The sequence below is a fragment of the Mauremys mutica genome, chromosome 24 (assembly GCF_020497125.1).
Source record: "Mauremys mutica isolate MM-2020 ecotype Southern chromosome 24, ASM2049712v1, whole genome shotgun sequence".
In the NCBI taxonomy this organism is placed as follows: Eukaryota; Metazoa; Chordata; order Testudines; family Geoemydidae; genus Mauremys; species Mauremys mutica.
Window position 1 is genome coordinate 8,524,219 of NC_059095.1, and position 27,471 is coordinate 8,551,689.

General features: G+C 59.8%; 2 protein-coding genes across 7 annotated transcripts; both read right to left on the reverse strand.

Annotated features, from left to right (window-relative positions):
* Positions 1–498: 498 nt before the first annotated feature.
* Positions 499–1,563, reverse strand: LOC123356083 (relaxin-3 receptor 1-like). Its single transcript, XM_044999059.1, has one exon. It carries the CDS (start codon positions 1,561–1,563, stop codon positions 499–501), a length of 1,065 nt encoding a protein of 354 aa, XP_044854994.1.
* A 6,418-nt stretch (positions 1,564–7,981) lies between these two features.
* CREB3L3 (cAMP responsive element binding protein 3 like 3) lies at positions 7,982–21,649 on the reverse strand. 6 transcript variants are annotated; one of them, XM_044999099.1, is made up of 10 exons: positions 21,492–21,649; positions 17,487–17,623; positions 16,481–16,757; positions 15,083–15,201; positions 13,795–13,932; positions 12,928–13,034; positions 12,530–12,598; positions 12,074–12,158; positions 10,590–10,686; positions 7,982–9,438 (listed from the first exon to the last, which is right to left on the reverse strand). In XM_044999099.1, exons 2-10 carry the CDS (start codon positions 17,619–17,621, stop codon positions 9,107–9,109), a joined length of 1,359 nt encoding a protein of 452 aa, XP_044855034.1. In that variant the 5' UTR covers positions 17,622–17,623; positions 21,492–21,649; the 3' UTR covers positions 7,982–9,106. The 6 variants fall into 6 exon arrangements, with proteins under 6 accessions (XP_044855034.1, XP_044855038.1, XP_044855036.1 ...); XM_044999103.1 differs by having other exon boundaries at positions 13,795–13,929; positions 15,083–15,174; positions 16,481–16,760; XM_044999101.1 differs by having other exon boundaries at positions 15,083–15,174; positions 16,481–16,760.
* Between the last annotated feature and the right edge of the window lie 5,822 nt (positions 21,650–27,471).

Here is a 27,471-nt window from a genome sequence, read left to right on the forward strand (position 1 = left end):
TGGGAATCGGGAGTCCAGAGCCCTTAGACAGCTTGGAAAATCTCCCCCTAGAGCTGATCTCCAGGGATTTTGTCCCCTAAACACTTGGATCCCACATAAATTTTAAAGACTGACTAGATTCCCACCCCGCTCCCCCTTTTGTGTCATTATTTGTATTCCAGGGTCACCCAAAGACTCCAGTCAGCTCCCCATAGTGCAGGGAGCTGAATGAACAGATGCTACTGCCCCAAATGTATCTGGATAGCACCTAGTGACCCCCATTGAGATTGTAGCCCCTTTGCGCTAGGCGCTGTACATACACAAAGCAGGAGACAGTCCCTGCCCCGGACATCTAAACAGGCAAGACAGACAAAAGGTGGGAGGGGAGACGGAGGCCCAGAGTCAGGGAGAGACCCCAGTTGTCCTGGGTCCTAATCTGGTGCCTCAGCCATGACACCTCTAAATTGAGATGAGCAGCGCCTGACCCGCGGCACAGAGGCTCGGGCAGTTCCCTCTCTGTCAGCAGGCCTGAGCCTGCCTGGGGTGGGCTTTGCTGGCCCGTTTGCTGAAGGAAGGGGTTACCTTGAGCACGAGTCCCTTCAGCGCCTCTCGGAACTCCCTTCTCACCAGGCAGTACAGGACGGGGTTGAGGCAGCTGTTGGTGTGAGCCAGGCACACGGTGACGGGGAAGATGTACGCCTGGGTGTTGTAGAAGGCTTCGGTGAAGGGCACCAGGTTGAATTTGATGAAGATGCCCCAGGCCGTCAGGGCTTGGTTGGGCAGCCAGCAGATGAAGAAGGAGAGCACCACGATGGTGACCGATCTGGTGACCCGGGACCTGGAGCTCACCCTCCTCCTGCTCAGGAACCGGAGGAGGAGGAGGTAGCAGGCCGAGATGATGGCCAAGGGGATGAGGAAGCCCAGCAGGACCTTCTGGCTCTGGTACAAGCCCAGCAGGAACTGGGGGTCGAGGTCTTTCAGCTCCGGGAACTTGACCAGGCAGAGCTCATCCCCGGAGACCCTGTGGGTGGTGGAGAAGATGGCGTGCGGCAAGGTGGCTAAGGCGGCACAGAGCCAGATGATGGCACTGGCCACCTTGGCCCGGCGCCTGGAGGAGGAGGAGCCCCGGTTGGGCTTCAGGGAGGACACCACGGAGCAGTAGCGGGCCACGCTCATGGCCGTGAGGAAGAAGACGCTGGCGAACATATTCATGGCCGAGACCGAGGAGATCAGCTTGCACATGAGCTTGCCGAAGGGCCAGCTGAAATCCAGGGCCGTGTCCGCCGCCCAGAAGGGCAGGGTCAGGACAAACTGGAAGTCGGTCACGGCCAGGTTGAGCACGAAGAAAGTCACGCTGGACATTCTCCGCCGGCGCCTGGAGCCCAAGAGGACGAGGACCAGCAGGTTGCCGAGCACCCCCAGGGCGCAGACGGTGGAGTAGACAATCGCCAGCGCGATCCGGGTGGCTTGGCTGCCGTCGGAAGGCAGGAAGGGGACGGGGTCCACCAGGCTGCGATTGGAGATGGTCCCGTTGCCTCCTGCCGGGAGTTTCTCCTCCGGGCTGCAGCAGTTGTGCTCAGACATGCTGGTGCTGGCGCCTCGCCTCCCCTTTCAAACCCAGGGCGTGCGCCGGGCGCTGCTGTTCGCTGCTTCCACCCCGTTTCTGAGCCGATCTCTCGGCACCACTCGGTTTTGATCCGCCCGCAGAGAGCCCCCTCCCTGCCACGCATGGCAAGAGCGGGGGAGCCGCAAAACGGCTGCCTGCTCCCCCCAGCCGACTCGTCCCTCTCCTGCACCGCCGCACGCGCTCCCTGGGCAGGGGAACAGCAGGGGAGGACGGTGCGGCATCGCCGTGTGAGCAGGAGCGATATTAAGGTGACTGTTACCAATGTGCCCCCGTGGGACGATCACCGTATTTCTTCCTGGCACTACAGCAGCGCCCAGACCCCTCCGCGACTCGGCATCAGCGTCTCACTGTGTTCGACGCCGTCAAACGACACGCCTTGCTCGAAACGGGGGAAACTGAGGCACGGAGCTGCCGGGTGACCTTGGGCAAAGGGCTTCCCCTCCCGCCTTTGTCTATTTAGACCCTGAGCTCCTTGGAGCGGGGACAGTCTCTCACTGGGTGTCTGGGCAGCATCCGGTGCCCCAGGGTCCATACCACCTCTGGGTGCTACTGGAATATACCTGCTAATAATCTGACTAGCTGTGGTAGGTACCTGGCCCCCCATCACCACCGTACCTGAGCTCCTCCCCCTCGTCAATGCTGTTACCCCCATTGTGCAGCGGGGGCACTGGGAGATTAGGGGACGCACCCAAGGACACAAAGGGCAGCTGTGGCAAAGCAGGGCTTGAACTTGTGTCTCCTGAGCTCTAGGCTAGCTCAGCCCTAACCCCTGGCTCGTCTCACGCAGGACGACAGCAAGGTGGCCAACAGAGGGTGGGGTGGGGGACGAGAGAGGCCACGCAGCCCTGTGTCTTTTACTCCGCTGATAGGGGTTTGCCAGCGCCTCAGACACGCGTCCACTGTTAGTTGTCGTTTGTATTGTCATAGCCCCTGTCAGGGCCCAGGCCTCTGTTGCGCTAGGCGCTGTACAACCGCAGGACAAAGAGGTGGTCCCTACAGTCTAAGTAAGAGAGGCCTTCCATTCCCGCTCCGGCTTTGACCTGTTCCCGTTCCCGTATCCCAAAGCTAGTGGCGGGGACCTGCACCACGGATCATTGCAACGCAGCCCCCTCTGGTGTGAAACGTTGGCAGCTGATTACCAGAGTACAGCACATTTACACAGCCGCGTATGACAGGCGGGTCCCGCTTCGCACCCACTCTGCGCTGGGGATCAGCCAAGGTGCAGGGCAGCGGAGAATCTGGCCCGGTGCTTCTTTACTGTTCCTTCCACGCGCACTCAGCTGGTTCCTGATTTACAGCAGCGAGGGAAGAATCTGCCCCTGCAGTTTGATCAGCCGGTGTCGTCTTCAAACAACCCCTTGGACGCGAGCCCTGGGGGAGGCATTTCAGTTCTCCAAGCTGGATTTCCAGGGTGGGGGCAGATCTTCATTTCCAGCGTTCCCCGGGGGCGGCATTCGGAGTCAAAATGGGACACAGGGATCTGGCAAGGCTTTTGGAGCCAATTTAATCCTCTGCACAAACGCGCCATCTCCAGAGGAGAGACCCACTTAGCAGATAACCACCGCTCTCCCCGCACGTTAGATCCTCTGCCTGTCAGATTGAAAACGGCAGTCAATTTCCCCCCTTGCCCTCCTCATTTCACCTGCCGGCTTCCAGCCCGGAGAGGCGGACTGCTGCCGAGTTCATCTTAAATTACACCTTTGTCGAAAGCACTTTCCATGAGCACGGGGCGCATGTCGCTAGCAGAGCGGTGACCAGAGCGGGCCCCCAGCCGCTCCCCTGGGTTTGATTCCTAGCCAACATGACAGTGAACGGGGCTGTTTTAAGGTGATCAGGTGTTGTCCGTGACCACTGGAAGTTAATTGACTTAATCTGCAGCCAGGAGCGTTAGGGTGGATGTTAGGGAAAAGTTTCTAACTCTCAGGGGAGTGAAGCTCTGGAGCAGGTTCCCAAGGGAGGTGTGGAAGCCCTGGCACGGGAGGTTTTTAAGAACAGGTGGGACAGACCCCTGTCAGGGCTGGTCTAGGTTGACTTGGTCCTGCCTCAGCGCAGGGGGTTGGACTAGGTGACCTCAGGAGGTCCCTTTCGGTGCTACATTTCTATGCTTCGCTGAGCTATCCTGGCTGGGAGCGGGGGAGGCCAAGAAGCCTCGGGTGGATTCTCCCCATTCCTGGCAGGGAATAGGGAGAAGGGGGTGGGGAACAACCTGCCGGGGGCCTGTGGGGCAGACGGGGGCCAGCAGGGAGCTGCCAGTGGAGCTGAGACTGGGCTCTCAGCGCCCCACACTGCCCCTCTTAGGTCGGTGGAAGCGCTCCAGGTGAGGACGCTCCCCACCGACCCAAGGACATACACTGCCAGTAGTTACTGTGGTGGCTGTAAGTCAACCTAATGTAGCTCATGACCACTAATGTAGGTTGACTTAGGTTTGCAGTGTGGTCATGAGCTTTCTCTTCAAAGGCGGCTCCATCTCACCCCCCGCCCTGTTCCCCCTACCCCCACCCCGACATCTCTGGTCCCACTGGGCCGCACTCAGCCAGCTCGCTCCCTGCGACCGGAATACGAACGAACCCCCCCGGGCTTCCGCAGCTCAGAACAAAATCAATTACTTGCAAATTGGTGCTCACCCCCCCCTCCCCCCAATGGGATTGGCAGCCGCTTGTAAGCCTGGCAAAGCGTCCTTGGGCGAGGCTGTAATTTTCGTCCTCGAGCCCTTCTCATCCAGGGCAGTAATTACAGCGCTGGTGGCTGGTGCATTTTAATCAGCCTTTCCCCGACTCCGAGGCTGTGAGAAGTGACTATTGGCATTTTTGTACAAAGAGCCCTGGCTGGATGCGTCCGCTAGCCAGCGCCGTGCATTGCAAAGGGGGGGAGCTGCCGCTGGAGTGCTCCTTCCACACGGCGCCTCTGCATGAACGCCGTCCTGCCGTCCTCACTCGGGCAAAACTTCCCTTGCGCTCTAGGGGGGTCATGCCTGAATAAGAGCAGAGCAAAAGGACCTGACCCTGGGAGCTCCTCGTTATTATGGTGGTGCCAAGAGGCCCCCCCCAACCAAGCTCAGGGTCCCACTGCGCCAGGCGCTGTACAAGCACAGAAGAGGAGGCAGCCTTCCCCCAAAGAGCTGACAATCGCAACAGACCAAGAGGGAAAGTGACTCACCCAAGGTCAAACAGCAGCGCAGTAGCAGAGCAGGCACTAGCTCCCTGGTCTGCTGAGTCCCCATCCAGTGCTCTATCCTCCGGACCACGCTGCCTCACTGGGAGTTCCCGGAGCCTCCACACCTCTCCTTGACTCTGGGAGGCGCTGAGGGGGCTTGGGCCCATCCCTCTGCCGTCCCGTATGGCAGTGCTGGCTCTGAGTCAGCTGCTGTGCTCAGCCCCTGCTCCAGCCATTTCCTTTCGGGAAGCAGATTGATGCCTGGGGAAACTGAGGCTGAGGACGACAGCAAGGCAGGGCTGCGAACAAGCATAGCTGTTCTCTGGAGCGCAGGCCCCAGGGAGCTGCCAGCCCGGGAACGTGCTCACCCGGGGTACGGGAATCAGGCAGGAACCCTGCGTGTGGCTCAGGGACAGAGGCCTAGATCATCCTAACAGCCTCACGACCCTTTGAGGATCAGGGGCCAGATTGGGTGGAGCTCTGTTCTGCCTTCTTCCCTCCTGATCCAACTTCTCTCTGCCACGCCCGGCCCGGGACTGCCCTGCTCAACTTCTGCTGCGACGTCAAGGCCAAATCCCGAGGGTCCTTACTGGGTTTGCACTCTGGCACGTTCCCTTTGCCGGCAAGGGGAGTTTGCCCAAGCACGGGACTTCAGGATCTGCCCCTTGCCACACGCGGCCACTGAAATGCAGCCACTTCTGGGGTGGAGGGGCAAGCGGAAGCCAACTGGCTACCCCCTGGCGGGAGGTGGAGGGGAAGGTGGGCTAAGGACACCAGGGTAAATCCATAACCATGCCCAGCCCTGATTCCTGCCCACCAGTAATTTTCTCCCTCTCCTCTCCACGTTCTCCTGGCCTGTTTGCCCCACAGCCTAGCAGGGAGAACCAGCCTCACACTCCTCTCTCCATGCCAGTTAGGAGCTCAGGGTGACTGTGGCAAACTCCATCTATCTATCAGGCATCAAAGGGTAAAAGCTCCCCCCACCCCCGCCCCAGCCGTGGTATCTCACAGCCCCTCCTCGCACCTCGGCCCCCTGGGTTCTGCCCATGTTGTGGTCAGGACCTCGCCTGATGGAAGCTGAGTGCAGAGGAACAGGGCATTGGCCCAGCGAGGCTGAGGTCTGTCTCCAGCCAGGGCCCAGGCCTAGTGCTAGGAGGGAAGGGAAAGGCTCTTCCTGGTACAGTGGGCTCAAGGCTGCATGTAATGAAGGAGACGCTGCGCCCCGAAGCGTGTGGTTAGGTTACCTGGGGAGGGAGGGCGTCCAACGCCCAGAGCGATGGAGATGCTGCTACTTCCCGGCGTCGCTACCCGAAGGCTCCCCGAGCAGCGTGCGGCCTGCACAGGCAGAACTCCTGCCCCCTCTGCCGGAATGCGGCCACCTCTGGGCTGCCCCAGCCGCTCCTCCAGAGGGGGGCGGAGGTTCCCTTCTTGGCCGGCGGAGCGTGGCCATGGTCCAGTGTAGAATGGGACTGGGACGCCCGGCTTCGCCCCTTCGCAGCGGGACAAGTGGCAACACGGATACCTGGGCACCACATTTGTCCTCTGCTCATAATGTTCATCTTTGCCCTCCTGCAGACCCCTGGCCCCTTGACGTGCAGAGGGGCCTGCTTCTCTCTGCCAGCACACGTGCCCCCCAGGAGGACCTGATTAAAGAGCAAGGTGACAGCTGGGGCTAATCATGAGCGGAGGCCAGGTGTGAATGGGGAGGGGCCTTTACAAGGAACGGCAGGAGGGCTCTGGGGGAGGCTGAGGACAGCAAAGCAGCACAGGGGTAAGTCTGCTGCCCGTCCTGAGCCGGAGCGCCAGGGCCGGGAGGCAGGAGAGGGCCGAGGGCCTTAGACCAGCGGTGGGGTGACTCTGCCAGCCTTGGAAGCCAGGAAGATGCTTGGAAGGTCTCCTGTGGGGAAGGCCGGGGCGGCCGTGCTGCTGAAAGGGCAGGTGAGTCTGGACGGTGCGGAAGCTGCTGGAGCAGGGGTGTGCGGCGTGACGTGGGACTGTGTTTTGGGACTGCCCCAGACCAGGTGCACCGTGCGGGGAATAAATACAACACGAATTGGGCTTTCCAGGACACCGGGCCGTTTATGGGATAATCAGCTGGCTGCGGGTAGGGTCCTACTGGCCCCAAGAGAACTTGTGGTGGAGTCTCTAAGGGTGGGTCGACATGGCCATTAACAACAGAGGTGGGAGGGTTGCAGCCGCAGCCCAAGCAACTGCCCGAGCCAGCTGTCCCGGGCCAGCCGCTGGTGGCTGATTGCAGTGTAGACCCCTATAAGACCAAACCTAAGAGCCGTGGAGACTGAATCTTCTGGTGATCTCCTAGCCCGGCCCTGCCCTGGGGGGCAGAGGGGAGTCAGCCAGCAATGGGGGGGACTTGGACTGCTGCCCTCTAGGAACGAAGGGGATGTGCCTGCAGCGCCCCCTTCTGCCCCTGCCCCGACGCTCTGCTGAGCGGTGGTTGCATTTGTGACGCATGCACCTGCCCGGCCCGTGACCCTCCGCTGGGATTTGCAGCCAGGTCTCCAGCAAGGAAAGGCCGACGCCTCCTTATCCTCACTGTGCCCCCCCTGCCTCTGTACCTGCCCCCTCCTCCTTCAGTCCCACGGGGCTGCCACTCCCAAGGACCATGTGCCCTCAGCCCCCGCCGCCCAGGAAGTGCTACCAGGCCCCTGCTCCGTTGTTCAGCCAGCCACAACCCTATGCTCCTGGACACGTTTATCTGGCCCTGCCCGGGTATCCCTCCCCCAGCTGCTCGCCTCTCCCTGGCATTAGTCTTACCCCTTGCCCTGCCCCCCAGTTCTGTGCTAGCTCTCTCCTGCGGCTCCCCCATCCACGAGTGAGTGCCAAAGGGGGCAGCGTAAAGCCGTGCGGGCACTGGTGGTGCAGGAAGCCGGGCCAGGGTTTCCTCCTTGCTACAAGGGAATCTGCAGGAGGAGGGAGCCCCCTCCCCACGGTGCCCTGCCCGCCCCCGCACGGGGCTGATTTTCCGGAGCCTCTGCAGCTCCCATTGACTTGGGTGCTCAGCATGTCTGAAAATCTGGTCACAGGGAGAGGGCGGGGGAAGCGTCCTCGGGGTGGGGGTGGGGTGGAAAGCCACGGGCACTCGGGTGCTGGCCTTTGGCCATCCCAGCGTGGGCCAACCCCATACACCTTCCTGGTTCCACCCCGGCCAAACTCCACAGCTGTTTCTTCCAAAATAGTTTATTAGGAGACGAAAACTCAGGCTTAAAAAAAAAATCCCCCCCCCCCGCCCCAAACACAGAGAAACACCAAATATCCCAGCATCCCCTGCCAGGCCCCTCCTGGCCATGTGGGCCTCCCCTGGCGTGTGCCCCACTCTAGCCAGGGACACAGGCTGCCCGGGCGCCAGCTGGATTTCACAGGCCTCCCTCTGGGGAAGGGCTCTGAGGCCCCAGGCGGGGTCTGTCGCCTCCACCTCAGGGGTTCTCCCTATGCCTCCCTCCCAGGATATTAGCCTGGAGAACAGGGTCCCCGAGGGATGTGGGGGAGGCACCCAGGCAGGGCTCACACTGCCTTGCTTAGGGGGTTCAGTTCCAGCATCTTAGCACTGGCGTCCCGTCGATTGTCGGGGGCCCTGTGCACATGACCTCCGGCAGAGTCTCTCTCTCTCTCTCTCACACACGTACAGCTCCAGACGCTCCCCCGCTGCCTGGCGGCTAAGCCGGATCCCAGCATGGGGCCTGGTGCATCGCAGCCGTCAGGCGTGGTCAGTGCTGCTTCGCTGAACTCGGGAATGAGCTCCTGGCTCCTGAGGGGTTGTGCCCCCCCCGGCTGTGCCTGGCCATTTCAACTCCCCACCCCATCCCCTCCGTGCGCCCCAGGAGAGGCAGCGCTGGGATCAACGTCTCCAGTCCCAGAGGGGTGTCACCAAAAGGGGGGAAGGGGCAGTGAAGGAAGGGGAAATGTCAGACAATTTGCAGGGAAACCTCCCAGTCCATGGAATCCACAGGGGACCAGGCGGGAGCCCCGTGCTTAGGCAGCGACCGTGCCCCAACCCGAGGGGGGGGCGGGGGTGGAAGGCTGGATGGGGGCTGGAGAGTCTTGTTCCCCTGCAGCTCTGGCCTGGGTGAAACGGCAGCTGCCCAGGGGCCAGGCTCCCCTCCCCTGCGCATGCTGGAGCCTCCGAGGAGCCAGCTGCCCCCCGTCTTTTTACCCCCCTTCTCTCTCACTGGTTCACCACACGCACTCTGCCCCCCTGCCCCCGGGCAGGCCCCCAGGGCAGCAGTCCCATCAGTGCCCCCCCGCCCCGGCCGGGGTCCTGGCCAGCGGCGCCCGGCCCTCCCGCTCATGCCGTCGCTGGCCGGGCGTGGGGGACACGGCCGGGGGCGTTCACAGCTCCTCGGCCGGCTCCAGCCGCACCTGGCTGGGCTGGCTGGGCTCTGTCCAGGCCAGCGAGGCCGCGATGGGGCCATCGTGACTCAGCCCCTCCAAGTCCGAGTGTCCGTCCTGCGGCAGGGCCCCCGTCCCGTTGGCCTGTGGAGCCTCTGCCTGGGGCCTGGCGAGCACGTGGCTGCTGAGGAATTTGCGGAGGACGCTCTGGGCCTCGCCGGCGTACTCTGTCCACACGGGATTCTCCGGCTCCTGGGGGCTCTCGGCGGCATCCTTCCTCAGGGCATAGACCACGCGGGAGGAGGCATCGTTATGGAGAGACCTGGAGAACACTGCCACGGGGTGGCGGAGGGGGGACGATCAGTGGGGTGTCTCCCAGCGCCAGCCGCCCAGCACCAGGCCCCTCCCCCCGCCCTTCCCCCACAAGTTGTGAGAATCATTCTGCACCCGATCGTTCTTTACGGGGCACGGAAATTGCTCCACCCAGCACTACCAGGCAGCCACTTCTGGGGTGGAACTGGACAGCTGCGTAATAGCATATGGCAGTGCTGCCTCGGCATCGCATTCTCCTGGCGCTGAAATGCAGCCACCTCTGGGGTGGAACCGGACAGCGTAATTGCATATGGCAATGGTGCCCTGGGATCGCGTTCTCCCGGCACTGAAATGCAGCCACCTCTGGGGTGGAACTGGACAGCTGGGTAATAGCATATGGCAATGCTGCCTCGGGATCGTGTTCCCCCAGTGCCGAAATGCAGCCACCTCTGGGGTGGAACCAGACAGCTGCATAATAGTATACGGCAATGCTGCCTTGGCATCGTGTTCCCCCAGTGCTGAAATGCAGCCACTTCTGGGGTGGAACCGGACAGCGTAATAGCATATGGCAATGCTGCCTCGGGATCGTGTTCCCCCAGTGCTGAAATGCAGCCACCTCTGGGGTGGAACGCGGCAACTGCTTAACAGCTCACAGCAACCCCGCAGTGCTCTGCGGTCCCAGAAATGAAAAAGAACCAATGTCTAGTGAAAGCTCCATGAGGCATTCAGGAAGGCAGGGCTACCCAGGTTGGCATTCTGACCACACAAAAAAAAAGTGCCAGGGGAATTTTTATTAAACCAAATTTTAATGTAAAGCCCTTGGGTTTTACTTTGATTGGGAAGACGGCACCTTCCCAGCCCAGCCCCTGAATGGCGGGGGTGGGGGTTTTGCTTTAGCCCTGCTTACCCCTCCACCGATGTTGTCTCACATCAGTATCCTCCTGGTGTTACATACTGAGAAACTGAGGCACGGACGTGGGGACAGTGCCTTGGTCACCCAGCGAGTCATGGCAGAGCTGGGCTTGAAAGCAGCTGTCCCGTTGCCCAGACCTTAACCACAACACTGTCCATTGCCAGTGGGTCTGGGCAGGACCCCTCAGCTCCCAGGGAGCAGCCGGCATGTTGCGGACCCCTGGACTCCCACTGCATTCTGCACATTACCAGCACGTACCTCTCACCGGCCCAAAGTCACCTTCCGGCTCCGCTTGATTGGGGGTGAAGGGGCTGATGGAGGGGAAGACGATCAGGGCGAAGGAGAGCAGCAGCACCTGCGAGCCGGAGGGAGAGAGACATCAGCTGGCCCCCCGGAGAGTCACGGTCTCCTGGCCCCCCTGCCTGTGGGTTGGGGGCGGGGGGGGCAAGAGCAGGGGAACTTGGGTACCAGCCAGAGGACCTACTTCAACTTCCCTAGAGACACTGGGAGCAGGTCATGTGTCTGTCTGTCTTCCATCCCCATTCATACCCTAATGTCTATCTGTCTGTCTGTCCGTCCATCCCCATCCTCAGTCTGACTATCCATCCATCTCCATCCATACCCCTCTGTCTGTCTGTCTGTCCATCCCCAGCCTCAGTCTGTCTATCCGTCTATCCATATCCCTCTGTCTGTCCATCCATCCATCCCCATTCATACCCCAATGTCTGTCTGTCTGTCCGTCCATCCATACCCCCAATGTCTGTCTGTCTTCCATCCCCATTCATACCCTAATGTCTATCTGTCTGTCTGTCCGTCCATCCCCATCCTCAGTCTGTCTATCCATCCATATCCATCCATACCCCTCTGTCTGTCTGTGTGTCCATCCATCCATCCCCATTCATACCCCAATGTCTGCCTGTCTGTCTGTCCATCCATCCCCATCCTCAGTCTGTCTATCCATCCATCTCCATCCATAGCCCTCTGTCTGTCTGTGTGTCCATCCATCCATCCCCATTCATACCCCAATGTCTGCCTGTCTGTCTGTCCATCCATCCCCATTCTCAGTCTGTCTATCCGTCCATCCATCCCCATTCATATCCCTCTGTCTGTCTGTCTGTCCATCCCCAGCCTCAGTCTGTCTATCCGTCTATCCATATCCCTCTATCTGTCCATCCATCCATCCCCATTCATACCCCAATGTCTGTCTGTCTGTCCGTCCATCCATACCCCCAATGTCTATCTGTCCATCTATCCCTATTCATACCCCTCTGTCTGTCCATCCATCCCCATTCATACCCCTCTGTCTGTCTCGCTCTCTTTCTATCCCCATTCATCCCACGTCTCTCTGACTCTCTATCAGCCCTGTACACTCTGTGGTGTTCGGCTGCCCGCCTGTCCATCTGCCCTTCCTTGCCTGTGCCTCTTCCCGTGGTATCAGAGCGCCATCCTGTGGTCAGCAGCAGTGTGTGGGGGGCAAAGCTCCACGGAGCCGGACCATGCCAGAGCCCATCCCCAGCACAGAGGCAATGGCAGAGCCGGGGGTGCTGCCTGTGCAGCCCCCAGCTGCTGCTGCGCCATACCCCACCCCCCAGAGGAATAGGGGTCTCATGGCTACATGGAGGCAGCGGGGGGAAGGGAGATGGAGGGGGCCCAGGAAGTCTTGCCCTGCAGAGCCTCCCCCCCACTCCCCTTGCCCAGGCCCAGCCCCCCTTGGGGGCATCAGCAGAGAGATCTCCACGCACCGCGATGCAGGTCCCCGTCTGGGCGGCTTTGTTAGTCGACTGCACCACGAGGGTCTGGAGTTTCCTCAGTTGCTCCAGGAGGGACCTGGACGCAGAAAAGACCCGGTCAGAGGCAGGCACGGAATGGGGGGCACTGCCCCCCCCCGTGGGGCCCCTGGGGCAGACCCATCCCTCGGGGCAGTTAGAACCAGAGAGCGGCGTGGACAGGCACCAGGGGGCGGCAGGGCCGAAGTGGGTGACCTGTGCCAAGTGCAGGGAGCCAGCCTGCCCTGATGGCCGAGGTGGGAGCTTGCAGGGCCATCTCCAGGGGGGATCTGGGCAGCTTTCACTTCCGGGGGGCTGGGGGAGGCATCCCCTGGGCTCTCTTTGCAGCCGGATCGCCCGGCTATTCAGGTTAAGGGGGAGACAGCCAGTGCCCCCCCCCATCCCTCCCCGCAGCAGGGAGCTGGGACTCACGAGTTCTGCTTCTCCAGGTGCAGCACTTTTCTTTGCAGTTCCTGGTTCTGCGTCGTGCAGGCCGACATCCTGGGGGGAGAACCGGGGGGAGGTGTGAGCCGGGGGGCGGGGGCAGAGATAGGAACTGGGGTGGGGGGCAGAGACGGCTCCGTGGGGCAGGGCTGGGTGGGAACTAGGTAGAGACATGAAGCAGGTTCCCGTCTCTCTCGAGAGAGGCCCCGAGCCTGCACCGCCCACGTCCCAGCCCAGGGGCATTCTGCCCCCGTGGCCCAGCGGTAAATGACTGCACGAGGTGCAGGGCACCGGGGAGCGGGGCCCAGAGCCAGCCGGCTCCAGCCTGAGGCAGGCAGCTCCTGCTCGGCTGTGTGGAGAGAGGGGCCGGGCGGCTGGGGTCTCACCGGCTCTCCAGCCCGTCGATATATTCCTTCTTCTTCTTCCGGCTTTCCTGAGCCGACTGCTTATTGCGGATCTTCCTACGGATCTTCTTCAGCACCCGCTCCTCGTACTGCCGGAGAGAAGGGCAGAGCCTGGACCGTGGCGCTGGGGGTGGGACTCCCTGACGGGGGTCCTTCCTAGCCCACAGCCCATCACCCTGTGGCCCTGGAGAATTGATACTACTGTGCACCTCTCACTGCGGGGGCTGGAATGCTCTGCAGGGAGCAGTTACCTGAGCCGCCCCCCACCAAGATGGGAAACTGAGGCACCGAGAGGGGAGGGCACCTGCTCAAGGCCCCCAGTGGATAGGACCCAGGAGTTCTGACACTAACCAAACTCCCTCGGCTGAGATGGCCCAGCGGGGAGCACAGGTTCCGGGGACGGCGAACAAGCCGGCCCCACCGCTCTCCCTCCCCTAGCCCCACAGGGCTGATTTCTCCTGTGTGAACAACCCGCTTCCCCCCAGGGCCTAGGCATCCACTCAGACCTGTCCTACAAGCCACCCCCGTGGCCCATCCACTGTCCCTCGCCCCCACCCAGGCTCCGCCGCTGGGGTCCAGTTCAACCCTGGGGGGAGCGAGTACCACCACACCCCTGGAGCCGGTGGCACGGCCGTGGCCTACACCAGGCCTAGATTTGGTCCAGGAGCCAACAGCAGGCCAGAACCTACGGCTGCGTCCACAATGAGCCCAGCAGGGACCCCTGTTCCATGGGCCCTCCAGGGCCCCGACCCCCTCCACGCCTACCCCGCTGGCTCTCCATGCACTGGAAGGATAAGGCTCAGCTGTAAAGGTGACCCCAGGGGATCCCGTCCCTTGGCCTCTCCTTACCTTGGTGAGGGGCAGCTGGGTGGGCAGCGTGACCCCCTCCTTGGCCAGCAGCTTCTTCTCGTCCTCTGTCAGCACCAGCTCCTGGCAGTGCCCGTGACTTTGTCTCAGCAGCGCTGGGGTCATCAGCTGCTGCTGCTGCTGCGTCAATGGCACCAATGTGTTACCCCTGGAAGCACCTTGCCCCCTGCCCCTGCCCCGGTGCTGCTCCGAGAGCCCGGCCACACGGACATCCTACCCGCTGGGGGGACCATCCCAGGGGGCAGGGCCAGCCCACCTGACCCCTCTGCAGACCTCCAAGTGAACCTGCTAATGAACTCCTAATTAACACACGCTTGGCCCAGCTGGCCATTTCCCTGCAGCTCATGCTGTCGTGTACAACAGATGCGCCGCTCTGCTCTGGGGAGATTTTACATCCCTTTGCGCGGGTGCAAGTGACTGCGCAAGGTGCAGGACAAGAGAGAATCGGGCTCTTTGGGCCTGACCTCCTGCAATCCAGTAATTACAGAGCAAATGGGGAAGGATGGATGGAGAGTGGATGGGAATGCATAGATGGATGGACATGGGGACAGGTGGAGGGATGGAGGATATAGAGAGATGGACAGATGGATACAGTGAGATTGGGGAGGATGGATGGATGGACAATGTGCAGGGATGGGTGGACAGGTGGATGGATAGATGGATGGATGGGGGCACAGGTGGATGGAGTGGGGGATGGATAGTGGGTGGGGATGGGTGGACAGATGGATGGCTGGATGGACGGGGGGACAGGTGGATGGAGCGGGGGATGGATAGTGGGTTGGGATTGATGGATATGTGGATGGATGGATGGATGGACAGACAGGGGGACAGGTGGATGGATGGGGGGATGGATAGTGGGTTGGGATGGATGGACGGACAGGGGGACAGGTGGATGGATGGGGGATGGATAGTGGGTTGGGATGGATGGACAGGTGGATGGATGGACGGGGGGACAGGGGGACAGGTGGATGGATGGGGGATTGATAGTGGATTGGGATGGGTGGACAGGTGGATGGATGGATGGACGGACAGATGGACAGGGGGACAGGTGGATGGATGGGGGATGGACAGTGGGTTGGGATGGGTGGACAGGTGGATGGAAGGGAGGATGGACAGTGGGTTGGGATGGGTGGACAGATGGATGGATGGACGGACAGATGGACAGGGGGACAGGTGGATGGATGGGGGATGGACAGTGGGTTGGGATGGGTGGACAGGTGGATGGATGGAGAGTGCCTGGGGATGGGCAGGTGGAATGCAAGGCCCTCACCATCTCACAGCTGCTGGACAGCAGCAGGTCCTTCACTGTCAGGGTGCAGGAAGCGGCGATCTGAGCGGGATCAGGCAGGTCGTGACTCTTCTCCGAGAAAAAACCAGGATTCCACATGTCTGGGATGAAGGACAAGGGGAGACGGGGGGTCAGTGTGACCAATGCCCTGGGCCAGCTGACCAGCTTCTTGGTCGGGGTGTTAGCCGTGGGGTCCGGGCCCCAATCCGCTCCACCCCCTGAGTCCCCTGCAGGACTCCCCCTCGCTGGAGTCCTGCTGGGCCTGATGACACCTGCTTGGCCCCCGGGCTCATCGCCGGCCCCCGCGCAGAGCGAGGGTGAAATGCCCCCGAGCCGGACTCCTCCCGCGCCCCGTGGGAGCGACTCACCACACGACACGGGGTGGAGGCTGATGGGGCATCAGGCCCTGAGGGTGCAGCTGAGCCTGGGACTTGGGGCTCCAGCTGCCAGACCCCGCCCCCCAGCTCCTCCCAACCTGCTCTGGCTGCAGGGCCCCGCCGTGCCGCGGATGGCTGCAACCAGCGGGATTTACCGCCATCTGCTGGTGACTCGGGGTTTTACCGGCAAGAGCCACTCGCGCTGCAGTTCCACGCGGGACGGGCCTGTGTGCTCGGGGAGGACCGCTCAGCCCCCGCGCACAGGCTGCGTGCGCACCCCTCTGCCCCTCTCCACTCCCCCCCAGTTCTGCACCCCAGGCTCCCCGCCGAGCCCCCCTCAGCTCCCTTCACCCCGGTCTCCCCACTGACCCCCCCAGCTCTGCACCCCGGGCTCCCCACTGACCCCCCCCAGCTCCCTTCACCCCGGGCTTCCCACTGACCCCCCCAGCTCCCTTCACCCCGTGCTCCCCACTGACCCCCCCAGCTCTGCACCCCGGGCTCCCCACTGACCCCCCCCAGCTCTGCACACCAGGCTCCCCACTGACCCCCCCAGCTCCCTTCACCCCGGGCTCCCCACTGACCCCCCCAGCTCTGCACCCCGGGCTCCCCACTGACCCCCCCAGCTCTGCACCCCGGGCTCCCCACTTAAACCCCCCCAGCTCTGCACCTCTGGCTCGACACTCACCTCCCCCCCAGCTCTGCACCCCGGGCTCCCCGCCGAGCCCCCCCAGCTCCCTTCACCCTGGGCTCCCCGCTGAGCCCCCCCCAGCTCTGCACCCAGGGCTCCCCGCCGAGCCCCCCCAGCGCCCTTCACCCCGGGCTCCCCGCCGAGCCCCCCCCAGCTCTGCACCCCGGGCTCCCCGCCGAGCCCCCCCAGCTCCCTTCACCCCGGGCTCCCCACTGCCCCCCCAGCTCTGCACCCTGGGCTCCCCACTGACCCCCCCATCTCTGCCCCCCCGGGCTCCATGCTGAGCCCCCCCTCCAGCTCCACACCTGAACTCACCGAGGTCTATGGAGACTTCAGCCTCGCGCAGGTCAGCCCCAGGCAGGCTGGGAGCCGGCTGGGCCTGGGAGGCCTCCTGGTAGGGGTACGCCGACTCGCCGGGCCCCGGGCTGCCTGTGGGCACGTAGTGCTGGGGGCTGTCGAGCTGGTCCGAGTTCGGGTCCTCGGAGATGCCGCTGTCGCTGGCTGCAGGGGACCAGATTGAGGAGTCGGAGCCGGAGTCCCCTGAGCCCAGGATGGAGCAGAGGAAATCCTCGTTCTCCTGGGCACCGGGCAGCTGCTGGAGGAGAGACAGAAATGAGACCAGGAGACGAGTCACCCACGGGAGGGGGAAGCAGGGCATGGATGGAGGGCATCAGCTTGCCCATGGGCACGCCCTGCCAGAGCGTGAGCCAGCCGGGGGCGGGGGCGGGGCTGGGACTGAGGTTCCCGGCACTAGTGCACCCAGGGGTGGGGATCCCAGTGCACCCAGGGGTGGGGAGGGGCTCCTGGCACTAGTGCATGGGGTGGGGCTCCCAGTGCACCCAGGGGTGGGGAGGGGCTCCTGGCACTAGTGCATGGGGTGGGGATCCCAGTGCACCTGGGGCGGGGAGGGGCTCCTGGCACTAGTGCATGGGGTGGGGATCCCAGTGCACCCAGGGGTGGGGATCCCAGTGCACCCAGGGGCAGGGAGGGGCTCCTGGCACTAGTGCATGGGGTGGGGATCCCAGTGCACCCAGGGGCGGGGAGGGGCTCCTGGCACTAGTGCATGGGGTGGGGCTCCCAGTGCACCCAGGGGAGGGGGTGGGGCTTCCAGTGCACTGAGTAGCACGGTGGGGATCCCTGTGCACCCAGGGGAGGGGGTGGGGTTGGCCTTCCCACCGGCACTAGTGCACTGCACTGGGCAGATTGGTCAGTGACTTCTTGGCCTCCCAGGCAGAGGGGTCCCTGGGGAACCCTGGTTGGGAGACCAGGCCGGCGTTTCCCTCGTGCCCCTGCTGGCCCCGGCTCTGGGGGGGGGACTCACACTCTGCTCTGGCCCAGGCCAGCCGGCCGTGTGGCCCCCAAACTCCACGTTCCGGAGGATCCCGTCCTGTCGGTCAAAGAGCAGGTCCAGCAGCTCCAGGCTGTCGATGCTGCCCATTTGGCAGCTGGAGGCCATGTCTGCTGGGGAAGAGACACACCGTAAGGCCAGGCCAGCTCCCTGGGCACCCTGGGGTGCAGAGCTGGGGGGGTCAGTGGGGAGCCTGGGGTGCAGAGAGCTGAGGGGGGCTCAGCAGGGAGCCCAGGGAGCAGAGCTGGGGAGGGCTCAGCAGGGAGCTCAGGGTGCAGAGCTGGGGGGGGGGCTCAGCGGGGAGCCGGGGGTGCAGAGAGCTGAGTGGGGCTCAGCAGGGAGTCCGGGGAGCAGAGCTGGGGTGGGGGCTCAGCAGGGAGCCCGGGGAGCAGAGCTGGGGGGGCTCAGCAGGGAGCCCAGGGAGCAGAGCTGGGGTGGGGGCTCGGCGGGGAGCCCGGGGAGCAGAGCTGGGGGCTCAGCAGGGAGCCCGGGGAGCAGAGCTGGGGTGGGGGCTCAGCAGGGAGCCCAGGGAGCAGAGCTGGGGGGGGCTCAGCAGGGAGCCCGGGGTGCAGAGCTGGGGGGGCTCAGCGGGGAGCCCGGGGTGCAGAGCTGGGGTGGGGGCTCGGCGGGGAGCCCGGGGAGCAGAGCTGAGTGCGGGGCTTAGCAGGGAGCCCGGGGAGCAGAGCTGGGGGGTCAGCGGGGAGCCCGGGGGGCAGAGCTGGGGGGGCTCAGGGGGGAGCCCGGGGAGCAGAGCTAGGGGGGGGTTCAGCAGGGAGCCCGGGGAGCAGAGCTGGGGGGGGGCTCAGCAGGGAGCCCGGGGAGCAGAGCTGAGGGGGGGGGCTCAGCAGGGAGCCCGGGGAGCAGAGCTGGGGGGGGCCCAGGGATATAGCGAGAACTAGGACGGGAGGGTCAAACCCTCCTGCCCTGCCCCCCCTGGGGAATCATCTCCCCACCAGCTCCTCTCCCCTCTGCTTCATCAGCGCCTTGCCTGGAATGTGCCATGTCCCCCCCCCCCAGCCTTGGGATGGGGATCCCCTCCCCCGCCGGCCCTGCCCCCAGGCCTGGAAGTGGGGACGGAGTCCAAGGGGCGCGGGGAGCATTCAGGTTCGTTCCCCTTCCCTCAGCATTGGCCATGGAGCCTAACCAGGCCTGGCGGCTGGGTTTATTGCCTCTTCCTAGAATCTCCCCCCGCCCCCGCCCCCGCTCCCGCTCCCGCTCAGCCTTACTGGAGCCACATTTACTGCTGGACCCTGAACCTCCAGCTTTTCTCCCCGGCTGACTCTCTGCGTCTGCCCTGGCTGTCTCCAGCAGCGCCTCCTGCTGGGAGGGACCAACATTGCAGTGTTTCCCCAGCGTAGCGTAGGCAGGGGCTGGCCCTGGGCGGCTCCCTCGAGGACCCCGCTTAGGGAAAGACAGGCCACTATTTCCCAAGGGGATGAGTGATTCTGGGAGGCTGATTTAAGTCACCGTTAAGGGGGCTGCTTTTCACCTGCCCCTCTGACTGTCGGGCCCTTTAAAGTGTCTCAGGTTGGGCACCCAAAGTTGCTTGTCACTGCTGAAAATCTTGGCTGTTGTGTAGACACAAAGAAGTGTGTGTGTGTGGGGGGGTGTCTTTGCCTTTGTGTGCCTGTGTGCATATGTGTGCACCAATACCCTCTAATGGAGGGAATCCAAACACCTGCCCTATGTTTCATAGCCCCCATACTGCCAGCACCTAAGGGAGATTCTCCATTAGCTTAAGAGACAGGAAATGTCGTTGCACAGCCGAGTTCTCTCCCTGTTGCTATGCTGGAGTTCCCAGGGGCTGTGGGGAGCAGCTCAGGGACACCCAATAAGTCCTAAGTGGCTACGCTCTGTTCTATTGCTTCGCACCGCTCTGTTGGGCAGGGGTTGGCATTTTGATAGCTCTGAGCCTCCCTGCTTCCCCCATCTCTGCCATGCAGGAGGGAGGCTCCTGGGCCAAGCTGGTGACTAATAAAGGTCCCTCCAATCTGCTCCAAGCACGGGGGCTTCACCCCGTTGGGTCCCCGGAGATCAGCTGTTCTCCTCCATACAGCAGGTCTCTGGGAATGGGCAGATGCCAGACTCCCTCCTGCATGTGCCAACCCCACCTCGCTGAGCCCCTGGAGACGAGGAAATGGTGCTGGCAAACCCCCAAAGGCCGGTTGTCAGGACGCACCGCTGCCTTAGAGGAGGTGGCCATGCCAGCCACGGGGAGAGGGCCATTGGCTGGACAGAAGTGTCCAAAGCACCCAAATATCCCACCCTCCTGCCTCACGTAGGTGAGAACTTGGCTGGGCTCAGAGAGGCAAAGCAAGAGGCCCTGGTGCATCCTTGCTACATCCCGGGCCCTGGCTTGCGCCCGTAGGATAGTCCTTGGCCTGCGGAGCCCTTTCTGGTGGCCCCTGCGGCTGATAGAGCCGATGGAGGCGGATAGAGGACTGGGAGAGGGAGGTGTTAGCGGCTGCCATTGGGAGGTTAAGAGGGGAGGTGACTGGGTGCTGGGCTCACTCGGTGCCCATCTGAAATAACGAGCAGCTAATTGTTTCCTGGCAACCAGGAACCTCTGAGCTGACTCCTGCCTGGGACTCACTCCGCAGCTACAGAGCTGGGGTGATTTCATGGCTGTCCATTTTCTCCTGCCCCATCGCGTGGCCCTCCACAGGGTTCTGGGGCTGCCCTCAGGGTGCACGGGAGGGATCCAGTTGAGTGCCTCTCAGCTGGCACCCCCGCCTCTCTTTTTTAGGCTTCCCACAGAGAGCCAGAAAACAGCTACTGTACTTTGGGTCCTTCCCCTTCCAGGGGCAGGAGCTGGCTGACCTGGGGGAGAGGACAGCAGATGTGAAACTGCTCTTACGCTTGATTTCAGCCACATCTGCGCCTAACTTGGGCTCTCGTTTCCCTGGTGCAATTCCAGCGCCGAGGGGCTCGCTTGTGTCGTACACCGGGAGGAATCGGAAATCGGTGGAACTGCACCCACCAGGGCTAACACAAGGACAAGGAGTGCCAGGCGCACTGCAGGGCTCCCCCCAGTCTACCCCAGGCTAAAGCAAACTGTGGCCCGTTAATTCTTTATTTCCGCAAACACAACCCTCGGGCTCTGTAGTAACGGCGAGAAGGTTTTTCGTTCCAAACGGTTTTTCGATGCCAAACAACTTTTCCTCGGGAAAGGGCCAATTTTGAAGAAATGTGGGGGCCTTTGTTGAAAAACCTGACAACGTTTCCCGCTTCAGCCACTGAATCATTTTGCTTGGCCACAAACCCGACGGTTTTTGGGTTGGAGTTTGGCTGGCCAAAATGTTTCAGTTTGGCGAAAACTTCGGCTGGCAAATCTTGACAAAGTCTCCTTTTGTTTTCATCTAAATCTTTTGCAGGTACCCAACAAATCAGTTCCCAGCCAGCTGCGCTCTGTAGCTACGCAGCCAGATTTTCAAAAGAGCTCAGCTCCCATCTAGGTACTTAACTACAGGACAGATACTCCAGATCTTACCCCCCAGCTGCCCCTGTTGTGCTATGAAGGACCAGCTGAGCTCTTGTGAAAATCTGGATACTTATTTGGCAGCCGTGCTGATTCATTTGTATCATATCACCTAGGACCCAGGTCTTGTGAAAATTCTGGCCCTAAGAAACAGACAGGTACCAGCATTAATCACATTTTATAGGCATCAGACGGATATTCAGTGACCGGATCTGGACTCAGTGCTTATAATGGAGATGCCAAATACCAATATCTGATGGCAAGTTTGAAAAATATAATGGAAAAAACCCACCACCCCAACCCGAGGCAGACCTTCTGGGTGGGACTAGCTAGTAACAGCAATCGGTTGTTATTAAATCACTCTTTGGCCAGTGGACTTTTCTGTCCCCCTGTCCCGACCTTTGTCCTGTTGTTTGTGTGGCACTGATAGCCAAACGCAGGGCTGCTAGGAAAAGACACCAAAAGGACAGATTTCTGGAGGAATTAGCCCATGGACTTACCTCTGTCTATAACCAAGTCCCACTCCAAGGGCCTCTGCTGATGTGGACTGGGGGTTCCCGGCGAACCCCGGGAATCACTGGTGGCTGGGATGAGTCTTCTCTCTCTCTCTCTCTCTGCTTCTCCCCAAAGCTTCTTTCACTCAGTGACAAAGTTTAAACTCCAACCGAGCAGAAATAGCGTCAAGGATTGCAAAATCCTCCCCGGTTCTGATTGGGCGAAGGGCTCTACACTGATTGACAGCTAGAGGGGAGCGGTAATGGCTGCGGGGAGCTGGGTAACTATTACCGAGATGTTTTTGTTGTTCTCCAAGCCGGGGTGGGCACTGGGCCGGCAGTGCAAAGTCCCAGCCCGCTCCGTCTCTCTGTGAACTCTCACCCACTTTCAGGAACAATTTCCCTTTTGCTAGACCAATGCATCAGCATTAATCACATTTTCTGGGTGTCAGAAATAATCCCGGGGGCATTTGGAAGATGTTGCTTTGGACTCGTGCCTTTATCTTATCCTGTATCATAAACACACTGAGCTGCCTTTCTGGCCTTCTGAGGCCAGGGTACAGGGCAGGACACCTGGATTCCTAGGTTCTACCCCCAGCTCTGGCCCTGACTTGCTGTGCGACACTGGTCCAAGTCACCTAACCTCCGTGCCTTGGTTTCCCCACCTGTGAAATGGGGATAATGGTACTTACCTTCTTAAGCACTTTGAGATCGATGGATGTAAACCTCTAAGGAGTAGAAGGTTATTATCCTGCTCTGTCTTCTTTCTCCCTCAGTGGGCAGAATTTCCATATGGTACCAGGTGATGGAATGGGTGGAACTAACATCCTGAGGTCTGACCTGGCTCTTAATTGTACTGCCTGGACATTGACTTTAATGGAGTCACTCCAGATTTACGCCAGCATCAGTGACAACCCAATCAGGCCTCTTGGCTCTGGCCTGCCAGGTGCCTATGGGGCGATAGCACTGCTGGAGCAGGTCCACTGCAGCTTCTTCTAGCGCATGAGCTGTTCTCCCCAGTAGTGCAGTGGCTGAGCTTACCGTGTTGCCCAGATACTAAGGTGATGGGCCCACTGGGAATCAGAGGAGACAGGCCACACGTCCTGAACGTCATAGAGCAGTCCAGTTTTGATGGGTCTGTTCCATGTCTGGCTGTTTGGCGAAGAGCCCAACGGCTAACCTCACCAGACAGGCAGCCACCCACACCAGGTAAGGCCTCTGGGAAGCCTTCGAGGGTAGTCCCATGTAGCTTGCACTGCAGTGACGCAGGCCTGGATGACAGCAGCAAGGCCTGGATCGGAGCGAAGTGGTCCCGAAAGCCCAGCCAGACATAGCTGGAAAGAGGCCACTGCTCCTGCCTGAGATTCCGTCTCGTTCAGGCCAGGTATAAATCAACGGAGCTGCGAGGAACCAGTGGAGCTGGGCCTATTTATCCTAACTGAGGAGCCGGCCCTTTAAACTGAATGGCGGGTGGCATACCTAACTTACTGATCGGTTAGTTACTTACTTACTGCTGCAGTTAAGGTAAAACAAAGTCACTCAACAGCTACAAATTGCCCAGAGAAATTCAAATGAGAAATAAGGCACAAATGTTTAACGGCAAAGGTGGTTGACCAACGGACCGAGCTCCCAAGGGGAGGGTGGATTCTCCATTTCTTGATGTCTTCGGACCAAGACTGGCTGCCTCTCCGGCAGTTGTACATTAGCCGTTTGCTAGTTAGCAGGCCCAGGACAGGGCTAGCGGTGAAATCTACGGCCTGTGACATACAAGGAGTCAGACCAGATGATCTGAAGGTGTATTCTGGCCTTAAACTCTACGAATCATTGTAATGGTGAAGACGTTGCCAGTTTCTGTTATAACCCTTCTAGGGAGGGCCCTGTAACTTGCCTGTTCGAAGGAATTGCTTTTATGATCCTATGGAGATGAACAGAGTGTTGAGGCTGGCGGATAAACAGAGCGCAAAGATGGTAGCAGATGAGGTCCGAGTAGGGTGACCAGACAGCAAGTGTGAAAAATCGGGATGGAGGTGGGAGGTAATAGGAGCCTATATAAGAAAATGACCCAAAAATCAGGACTGTCCCTATAAAATCGGGACATCTGGTCACCCTAGGTCTGAGGTGCAGACGTGGGATGAGCCTGTTGAGAGGAAGGCGAGACTTGTGGTCTTGCATTCTGGAGAATCTAGGTTCAAATCCTGGTGCTAGCACAGACTTCCGGGGTGACCGTGGACAAGTCACGGCATCCCTCTGAGTAGCTCCTCCTGCGTAAGGTGGGGATAATGATACAGATTTCCCAGGGGAGCTGGGAGAATGAATGATCATCAGGCGCCTGTTTACTGCAGCCACGGGGGCCAGAGAAGCTCCTAGACTGATGGAGGACATTGACGGCTGGTGCAGTGGGCAATGGGAGGAGCGATGTGGCCCGGAAGGTGATTTTCTCGGTGCAGATTGTGGGAGCTGTTCACTCTGCGTTATTGCACGGGACCGGTTCACCCTTTGGGGCTCATTCGGGCGGAAAATGCCTGTTTCAGAGGCATTTCCAATAATCATGCACGGAAACCTCTGAATCCGGGCAAGTGGATGCTTTGGGCTGTGGCTCCGGTGCTTCCCGTCTGGCGCTAGGACAGCGAAGGTCTGATCCTGCTCTCAGTCACGTGGGGTAAGTCAGAGAAGGGCCATGGAAGCCCAGGCCCGAGATGTAAGAGCCAGTTGCCAGGCCAGGCCAGCTCCAGGCTGTCACAGGGGAATGGTAGGCTTGGCAATCTAGCCCGATTGTGCCTCTGGGGCGGGGAATGCTGGGAAGGGAGCAAGGTGGGACATATACAGGAATCCCCTCTGCCTGAGGCCCAGCAGTCCCCTCCAGCAACAGGAGGCCTAGGCGGATTTTCCCCCGGCAGAGGGATCCCGAAGCCCAGATGAGTAAGAAACCTTGTGACTGGGGCGTGGCGCAAGGGGCCGGGGGCAGGAAGCAAGGCCATGAGTGAGATGCAAGGTCAGCGTCTAGCACTGTTATCTCATTGCACAACATCTTCCGATTCGCAATCAATGGCCTGATCCTAGGAGGCGTTGGGGGCCCTCAGCATCCGCTGATGTCCCAGGGAGTTGCAGGTGCCCAGCACCTCATGGATCGGGCCTTAAGGGCCCCATCTCAGAGGTACGCTCCACTCTGCCTCTGCTCAGAAGCAGGTTCAGTCAAAATCGGCAGGGAAGGCATAAGGCCAAACAGGGTCTATCAAAATTCAGGGCCCGTTAGATCGCTCCCGAGAGGGAATGTGGGGCTGCTCTCTTGGGCGACAGTCCAGGGGATACACAGAGCTCCCCCGCTGCCGAAGAGAGACAGAGCTCGAATGCTGCTTCGTGGGCGCATACAGGTTCATAGCCCCCCCCAACCCCCCGAGGAAGTTGTGATTTTTTTAATCCTCTTCCCCAGGTGCTGTCAGCTCCCTTGGTGATGCAATAGCATCGGGGCAGGAGCCTCCATTGGGCAATGTCCTCAGGGGAGTGATTTTATTGCCGGGTTACCCACGGCACTTGGTGCGAAGGTCGCGTGTTTCAGCTTCACGTTCTGCAGGAGGCAGCTTGGGGAACAACTGACAATTATTAGCAGAATCTGGAGCATAACGGCAGCAGAAAGCAGCTAAATCCAGGCAGCCGGGGGCCTCCTCTCCTGGCCTCCAAGCAGGATGGTGGAAAAGCCAACAAAGAGACTGCCCCCTTCCTTCCATCCTGGGTTTGATGCTGAGCTTGGCACACGCTGGGCCAGGATTTCGGGTGCATAGCCGGTGCCGTGGGGATGCCCAAGCTCAGGTATACAGCTCACTAGAGAACCTCCCTTCTTCTTCGCCCATAGCAGAGCATCTGGGAGACGGGAGAAAGAAAAAAGGCTTGGGGCATTTAGAAAGGATGGCTGGCCAGCCTCCAGCTCCTATACGCCTTAAAGTTCATGCTTCAAGTCACTGGGAGTGGAAAGGTCTTTCAGCTGCAATGCAAAACCGAAGGCCTGCAGGCTTTGTGATTAAGGAGCCCATGACACTTTTTGCAGGGTTTGTACTGTAAAATGCAGCCTCCTAGCCACAGGCAATTCTATTCTGTCTCCCTACACACCGCATCAAGTGAATACTGTATTCTCCTTCACTTGTGTAGCGTTGCTGTGTGCTGTTATAGAGCAGCTGCGTCCCACCCCAGAGGTGGCTGCATTTCAGTGGGTTTTCGGGAGTTTGCACAACACCCTGAGCACAGTGGATAGGCCATCTGACTACCCAGCAGGCTGAAAAGCTGAGCAAACTCAGATGTGGCTATATTATGCTTCCCCAATTCACCGAGCTCCTGATTTTCCTCCAACAAATAATCAGGGCTCTGTTGTAACACATTTTAATTTTTGCAGCCCCCTCTCGCTACAAAAGTATCCAAGGTGCTTTGTAGTAAAGAGACCTAAAGGTAGAATAAACATCTGTATCAAACCAGATGGGAAACCAAGGGGCTGTGATGTAAAACCAAGGGGCTGTGCCAAAGGCCTGAAGTAAAAATTTTCATCAAAAGGCGCTGACACCCTGGGACTTCTGGGACTAAAAGAGAGGAAGCTCCAGAGAGCCGAGGTCCCAAAAGCAAAGATAAAGGGCTTGATTCTCCCCTCATTTTCACCGGTGTAAATCAGAAGTCGCTCCACTGATGTCAATGCAGATGAAACTGATGTAAGGCAGTGGAGAATCAAGGTCAAAACTAGTACTTCTGTAGCGTCTCCGTGTTCCTGGTTCCTGGGTTCAGATTTCAAAAGGCACCATGGTCTTTATATCACAAAAACATCAGAACAGCCAGCCTGGGTCAGACCAATGGTCCATCCAGCCCAGGATCCTGTCTTCCGACAGTGGCCAGTGCCAGTTGCTTCAGAGGGAATGAACAGAACAGGACAATGTATTGAGTGGTTCATCCCCGGTCATCCAGTCCCAGTTTCTGGCAGTCAGAGGTTTAGGGACACCCAGAGCGTGGGGTTGCATCCCTGACCATCTTGGCTAAGAGGCATTGATGGACCTCTCCTCCATGAACTTATCTAATTCTTTTTTTAACCCAGTCATACTTTTGGCCTTCACAACATCCCCTGGCAACGAGTTCCCCAGGTTGACTGTGTGTTGTGCAGAGTAGCACTTCCTTATGTTTGTTTTAAACCTACTGCCAATTGATTTCATTGGGGGCCCCCTGGTTCTTGTGTTATGCGAAGGGGTAAATAACACTTCCTTATTCACTTTCTCTGCACCATTCATGATCTTATAGACCTCTGTCATATCCCTCCCCCCTTAATCATCTCTTTTCTAAAACCAACCAGCCCCACTCCTTTTAATCTCTCCTCATACAGAAGCTGTTCCATACTCCTATCATTTTTGTTGGACTTTTTCCAATTCTAATATATCTTTTTTTGAGATGGGGCATCCAGAACTGCAGGCAGTATTCAAGATATGGACGCCCATGGATTTATATAGTGGCATTGTGATATGTTCTGTCTTATCTATCCCTTTCCTAATGGTTCCTAACATTGTGTTAGCTTCTTTGACTGCTGCTGCACATCGAACAGGTTTTCAGAGAATGATCCACAATGACTCCAAGATCTCTTTCTTGAGTGGTACCAGCTAATTTTGACCCCATCATTTTGTATGTACAGTTGGGATTGTTTTCCAACGTGCCTCACTTTGCATTTATCACCACTGAATTTCATCTGCCATTTTGTTGGAGTCAGAAGCTCACAGAGAGGATGTTATAGCATTAACAGGAAGAGGAGAAATGTGAAAGTGGCTTGGGCTGGGTTTTTTTTTGGTCACAACCTGTCTGTCAAAACTGATGCCAGCAATTCACCCACTTGGCGCTGGTACCAACGTACAGTTATCAGGGTTTGCCGGGATCAGGAGTGCACTTGATTTTAATTGCCTGCATGTAATTATGCAATTGAACATTGCCCTTTGATCGATGAAGCAATGCCATCTCATCAGCTTCCCAA